Consider the following 7,501-nt stretch of genomic DNA (forward strand, 5'->3'; position numbering starts at 1 on the left):
ACTCTGTTCAATGATTCACACTCAGCAAGAGGTGGACATGCCTGTGGTCATAAGACCATCTTCCAAGGGTCCCTATTCCAAGGGTCCCTATCCCAGACCCAGACCCTGTACCTATCCCAGACCCAGCATACCACAGGGTCCTATCCCAGACCCAGCATACCACAGGGTCCTATCCCAGACCCTATACCACAGGGTCCTATCCCAGACCCTATACCACAGGGTCCTATCCCAGACCCTATACCACAGGGTCCTATCCCAGACCCAGCATACCACAGGGTCCTATCCCAGACCCTATACCACAGGGTCCTATCCCAGACCCTATACCACAGGGTCCTATCCCAGACCCTATACCACAGGGTCTTATCCCAGACCCAGCATACCACAGGGTCCTATCCCAGACCCTATACCACAGGGTCCTATCCCAGACCCAGCATACCACAGGGTCCTATCCCAGACTCAGCATACCACAGGGTCTATCCCAGACCCAGCACACCACAGGCAGGTAATGGAGGAAATGACGCTTAAGCAACAAACCAATTACACAGTAAGACAGAAGATTACAGCCCAGGGCTCATCTGCTGCAAATGGGATCAGGGCTGATTAGGGTTTAGGATGACGTACTAGTGGAACTGGGCTCAATCACTCTGCTCCTCGGCTGGTCACCTCCTTTTGCAGGAAAAAGACCTGGCAGGAATACTTGTGTAGCCCGCCATCCTGTCATTTTGGGGCTTTTATGTGCCCATTTTTGTGACAATTTTTGGTGGCAGAATCCACTGTCCACCCAGAACTATGGACTTTCCTGAGCTGAGGGTGGTCAGAATGGGGATGAAGAGGGAAACCCTTGCCAAAGCACATTCTGTAGCTCCTTTCTGGAACGGATTACAATTCTCCAACTAGAACTCTCCACCGGGAACATTGCCGGAGAAGGTCAACTGAATTACTTAACGGTTACTGTGGAAACAAACATTCGTTAAGAAAGTCAATTTTCTATTTTTTTTGTTTGAAATAAAAATTAAAAATAAAGTAAGAATGGCGCTGATGCCCGTGAAGTTTGACTTGCCCAAGCGGGTGAAGCTCGCCCAGGGCTTGTGGCTCTTGTACTGGGTCTCCGTCATGGCCGGCATCCTGGTCTTTAGTCTGGGGCTCTTCTTCAAGATCGAGTTACGGAAGAGGAGCGAAATGATGGACAACAACGAGAGCCATTTTGTGCCCAACTTGTTGATCCTCGTAGGCCTGATGGCCTGTGGGCTCAACGTCTTCGGAGGCAAGGTCTGCCACGACTCCCTGGACGCCACCAAGTTCCCCAAGTGGAAGCCCATGGTGCAGCCCTACCTGACCTTCTGCGTCTTCTTCAACGTCCTGCTCTTCATCACCGCGCTCATGTGCTTCTTGATGCAGTTTGCGCTGTACTTCGCCCTGGCGGAGGGGCTGAAGAACGGGATCAAGTTCTACAAGGACACGGACACGCCCGGGCGCTGCTACATGAAGAGGACGCTGGACATGACCCAGATCGAGTTCCGCTGCTGTGGGAACAACAACTATAGGGACTGGTTCGAGGTCCAGTGGATCAGTAACCGCTACCTGGACTTCAGCAACGATGAGGTCAAAGAGTGAGTACCGAGACGATGTTTGAGTATGAGAGAGAGATAACATATTGTGTGCCTTGTGTAATGCTAGATGTTAAAAGGGAAAAGGTGTGGAAGGAGGATGACAGACCGTGGCACCGGCAGGGGAGGCTGGTGGAAGTACTGGAAGTGTTTGATAACGTTTCTCACTCCAGGCCATGCATTACAATAAGCCCGTCCACAAAGATCTCCCTCCACTAGACTGCCCTGACTGGTATTCATTCAACCAGGTATTCATTCAACCAGGTATCTCTTCCCTTCCCCTGAAGCTCCGCGGAATCGCAAGCTGCATTCTGTCTTTCAGTCAATAGGGAGAACTAAGTCAAGAACATTTTTATTCATACTAATCCAATATTGCTGCAACAATAGTCTCCAATGAATTGTGAATGAAATAATGAAACCCCTGTTCATATCTTTGGGATTTTACTCAGTCTTTTGTGTATTTATGTAGGCTGGAAAATTCAACAAGTGCTTAGTTGAATATAGAAAAAAACACCTGTGTTCGATCCAAATAGTTTAATATTTGATGGAGGGGGTGTGGCAGAGGGGCTTCAATAGGTGGGCCCTAAAAAGGGGTCAGTACAGGATAAATAAAAAGAGAATTAAAGAAGGGTAAGTGGGTTGTTAAGTGGAGTCAGGTTCATGTGGCAGGGTTCTGATAAGTCGATAATCTTCCAGGATCTCATTTTCACGTCCTTCTCAGCTTACTGTCCTCCACCATCATAATTAGACAGGAGTTAACTGCCATTAATAGACTCTGACTCATAATATAGTCCAACTAACTCCCACTCGCCTTCATAGTGTCTGCCATAGTTTCAGCTGGAACCATATTAAAAACATAAAGTAGAAAGCAATGAACGACTAACTAGAAAGACACATTTGTGCTTTTACACAAAAAGAAATACTAGAATGTATCGGTTTGTGTCAACTACATACAGAATAAGAGTGCGCTTCAAAAAGAAAGAAGTGTCCTTGTTACAGCACACAGACATTTGAGATTGGATTTATATTAGATTCAACGTCATCGTCGTAGTACAAGTACCAGGGACCTGAGGATCCTGTCCTTCCTGAGTCTCTTAGATGGTAGGGGATCAAACAAACCATGGCTGGGGTGCGAGGTGTCCTTGATGATGCTTGCCGCCCCTATGCACATGTGAGTGAGTGCATCTACGCAGGTGGGCCTACATACGCTTATTTGCATATAGAGTATAAACGATGGAGCGCATACGTGTCTACGTTAACGTACTTAAGAGATATAGCCTACTGCTGTCGTTCTTACTCACCAATGATCCCATCAAGAGGAGACATCAACCTGGTTTAAACTCTGTCCCTGTCAACTCTAGCTACATGCCCCTCCAACCACTATGGGGTCAGTTGACAGCCAAGTTCCACCATCATCAATTAGCCTGATAAACACTCATTAACCATATAGCCTTACTTACAGGTATTGTAGAGTCCTACACTCAACTCTGGAGATGTGCCCTGTAAGCATCAGATACTGTACTACGTCATGTGAGCTGCTAAAGCCTTTTCAGAGGTTGACATTATTAGGCAAGGCAAGAGCTTGTTCCAGGAGCACGCGTGACTTAAAGCTGCTACACCATGTTTTGCTTTCATTCTTGGAATGCTTAGCTAATTAGTATCAGCTGACCTTAGGGGCCTTGCGGGAATATAGGGTGGGAGGAGGTCTGATATGTATTTTGGTCCAAGACCATTTTGTGATTTGTATTAAAAACCATATCACACTTCCCTCCTGAGTTCAGGGAGGTTCAAACAGCTCACTATCATAATTAGTGACCATAATTATGAACCCGGTCCCTTCATTTCAGTCTCTTTCCATGCCAGATATGTGTTATGTCACTGACAAACCCCTGTTATGTTATGACTAACACATGTTTTTCGAGGGGGGGGGGGTTAAGTTTAAGTTAGTTATTTTTTCTGAGTGGGGGCAGTCCGACTCATATTTGTCTTTCTATTGCGATAGAGACAGTACAGATCTGACAGGAAGGATGGGTGAGAGAGAGAGAGAGAGAGAAGGGATGACATGCAGGATATGTCCGCGGACGGAATCGAACCAGGAACCCTGCGGTTACATGGTCGACGCTTAGTTGCGTTACACCACCAAGTGGCCCCATGACTAACATGTGTGTGACATGACTGACATTCTTTGTCCCCGGTACTGACAATGTTTCTGTCTCGGTGCGTTTGACAGCCGCGTCACGAGCAACGTGGACGGCAAGTACCTGATGGACAGCGTTCCGTTCAGCTGCTGCAACCCCGGCTCTCCACGCCCCTGCATCCAACACCACCTGACCAACAACAGCGCCCACTACGACTACGACCACCGCATCGAGGAGCTCAACATCTGGACGAAAGGCTGCCGCGAGTCTCTGGTGGCCTACTATGGGGGCATGATGAACAGCATCGGGGCTCTGGTGCTGCTGGTCATCATACTGGAGGTAAGAGATTGGGAGGGAGGAGGGAAATGGGCATGGGCACGTTTCCTGGGTTACGTGGTTGATCCGTGGGTGTGGGAGGGAGGAGAGGCACTCCGAACTCTTTTGAAAAAAACTAAATAACAAGCTCGAGAGCATCCTTCCTTTTCTGATGAAGGAACTTCATGGTCTTGGACCAGGTCTTCGTTTGAAACGCACAACACTCTCCTGCTTATTATTTCCTACCTCAGTTCTTCATATTACAGTGGATGACAATCAAGGCTAACTACACACCAACTACAAGTACCAACCTACATGACCTGGCATGAAAGTAACTGATTAGCTGATGGTTTGATGGTGTACATAGGTACTGGGTACTGTAGGCAGCCAGGCCCAGAGACGTGCAAAGAAGATGCTTGGAGAAGACTATTCTTGCCATTTTAGCAGACGCTTTTAATCCAACAGTAAAAGTATCTAAGGATCCAGCTCAATTAGTATGTCACCACCAAATCACCATCATCCCTGTCTCTGGGCACACATGCCCCCACAACACTGTGTCTCCTGAGACACCTGCTTCCCCCTATACTGTGTCTCCTAAGACACCTGCTTCCCCCTATACTGTGTCTCCTGAGACACCCGCTTCCCCCTATACTGTGTCTCCTGAGACACCTGCTTCCCCCTATACTGTGTCTCCTGAGACACCTGCTTCCCCCTATACTGTGTCTCCTGAGACACCTGCTTCCCCCTATACTGTGTCTCCTGAGACACCTGCTTCCCCCTATACTGTGTCTCCTGAGACACCCGCTTCCCCCTATACTGTGTCTCCTGAGACACCTGCTTCCCCCTATACTGTGTCTCCTGAGACACCTGCTTCCCCCTATACTGTGTCTCCTAAGACTCTACTGCCCCCCTTGTACTGTTTCTCCAGTGTCTACTTAAGAAAGTTTTTTTTCCCCCTCTTATTTCTTCTATCACGACGACTGCCAATGGCCCCTGGCCTGAGCTAGGTTACTCTTCCTGCTAAAACTGGTAAAATGATGATTCATTACTTAGTCAAATGTATCGATTGTAAGTCGCTTTGGAATAAGGAGGCGTCTGCTAAATGCCAAAAATGTAAACATGCACTGAAAAATGGCTTGATATGGTTTCATATTTACACTTACTCAGGCTTGGATTAATTTGATCTAATTGATCAACCCTGAGATGGATCTGTGGTGTATCAGAGACACATATATTTAAATAGTCTTTAAAGGGAATCTGGGAATTCCTACATCATTGTAAATGAATGATCATGAAACAAGCTTCCTCACCTGAAAGAGCATTAAAACACACAATTGAATTTCTTTCACATATAAAAATAACTTAATTGTTTCCAAAGCCTTTTCTTCCTAGTGTAATCTGTGCAGATTATAGCACATAATAACAACTAAAGGAGCCTTGGGGCTGAAGTGGTATGGGATTACATAATGGTTGGTGTGGTATGAAGGCCAAGGGAGGATAAGGCTTTCTTAAAGGGGTTAATCTGTCCAAGGAGCAACAAGATGTCTTCCTGGGCGCAGGACACCACTATGCTAGGTGAGAGGACACCACTATGCTAGGTGAGAGGATAGCACTATGCTAGGTGAGAGGACACCACTATGCTAGGTGAGAGGACACCACTATGCTAGGTGAGAGGATACTAGGGGTAGTGGTGGTCTAGTGGATAGTGAGTTGGACATGTGATCGGAAGGTTGTGAGTTCAAATCCCATCTGAAACCACACCACTACTAGTGTGCCCTTGAGTAAGGCACTTAGCCCTCAGTTACTCCAGGGGGAATGTCTCTGTAATTCGTAATTGTAAATCGCTTTGGATTAAAAGCGTCTGCTAAATGGCAAAATTAAAATTAATTAATTAGGACACCACTATGCTAGGTGAGAGGATACCACTATGCTAGGTGAGAGGATACCACTATGCTAGGTGAGAGGATACCACTATGCTAGGTGAGAGGAGACCACTATGCGAGGTGAGAGCAGGGTTGCCAGGATTGACCATTTCCAGCCTAACCACAGTCTAAAAACCGCTACCAAAAACCAGCCCAAAACCTATTGTCAGAAAACCGCAAATTACTATTGGACAGGTGCCCATCTCCTGCCCCCTAAACTGTATGTCTGTTGCCAATGATGTTTGTAAAATAAAATAAAAATCCGCCCCATCTGGCAACCCTGGGTGAGAGACTGAGGAACATCCCTAATCATCTGGAGTAACTGTGTCACTGTAAAGGTGTTGACACCTTTATCTCCAGTATCTCCAGTTTCTCAGGGGTCAAACCAATTGTTTGTATGCATGTACAATGGTGCCTATAGTATACTATCGTAACTATTCAGTGATGTTGCTCTCTCTGCCGTTCCTCTGGTCCTCAGTCGACGGTGATGGTGGGCTTGCAGTACCTGACCACCTCCCTGGACACCCTGACTGACCCAGAGAACCCGGAGAGCGAGAGCGAGGGCTGGCTCCTGGAGGTGGGAGTGAAGGAGACCATCGCAGGCTTCCTGGAGAAGGTCAAGGGTCTGTTCAAAGGGAACCAGGTGGGGGAGGGGGAGGGAGAGGGGGTGGCCAGCTGAGAAGGGCCCATTCTCAGGGACTGAGGCCTCTCCCATGGACGGGAGCTCCAACAGAAAGAGGAGTGAGACAGGAGAGATCAAGATCCTCTCACTGAATCAACACACGCACAACACACACACACACGCACAACAAACACACCCAAAAGTCATATACACTCACGCTTAGACAAGCAGAGAAACATGAACACACACACATACAGCACTACACAATTTACAACTGTATCCTGTGCGCGCACACACACACACACACACACACACACACACACGCACATGCACACGCACACACTTAGACAAGCAGAGACACATGAACACACACACATACATACAATACAATTCACAACTGTATCCTGTGATTGACCGATAACCGCCATTGAAACGTAAACCAACTTCACAAGAAGTGAGAACAAAACTAAAGAATGTGGATGTGTGTGTCCATTATAATTCTGTATATATGTTAATCAGAGTGTATTTTTAAAAAAAGATTACAAAAATATTTCGGGTTTGGGGGGTTTTCCCCAAAAATATGTATATATGAATTTGTGCATGGGATTTAAAAATAAAATAAAACCAATTCTCCCCTCCCCTCCCCTGGCCCAGACAATCCCCTCCTTGCAAATGATGGGGCCGACCCCTGAAACCGTCAAGCCTAATCCAGTATTTCTATGATATCTATTAGTTTTACCTCTGTGTCACGGTTGCACTCCACAGTGTGTGTGTTGAGCAGACCCAGTGACCAGATAGCTACACATTGATCTGTGTATTTGTGTGAACTCATAGTCATAATTCTTTCGACACTGCTCAATTCAACTTAGAAGAACATTCTATTCGATGCTCAATATG

At 46.8% G+C, this 7,501-nt stretch overlaps 1 protein-coding gene across 1 annotated transcript; it reads left to right on the forward strand.

Annotated features, from left to right (window-relative positions):
- Positions 1-1,029: 1,029 nt before the first annotated feature.
- prph2b (peripherin 2b (retinal degeneration, slow)) lies at positions 1,030-6,661 on the forward strand (the record flags this gene model as incomplete). Its single annotated transcript, XM_080535420.1, has 3 exons — positions 1,030-1,610; positions 3,838-4,084; positions 6,461-6,661. 3 exons carry the CDS (start codon positions 1,030-1,032, stop codon positions 6,659-6,661), a joined length of 1,029 nt encoding a protein of 342 aa, XP_080391546.1.
- Positions 6,662-7,501: the final 840 nt, after the last annotated feature.

The sequence above is a fragment of the Nansenia antarctica genome, assembly GCF_963989245.1.
Source record: "Nansenia antarctica genome assembly, chromosome: 1".
NCBI lineage: Eukaryota > Metazoa > Chordata > Actinopteri > Argentiniformes > Microstomatidae > Nansenia > Nansenia antarctica.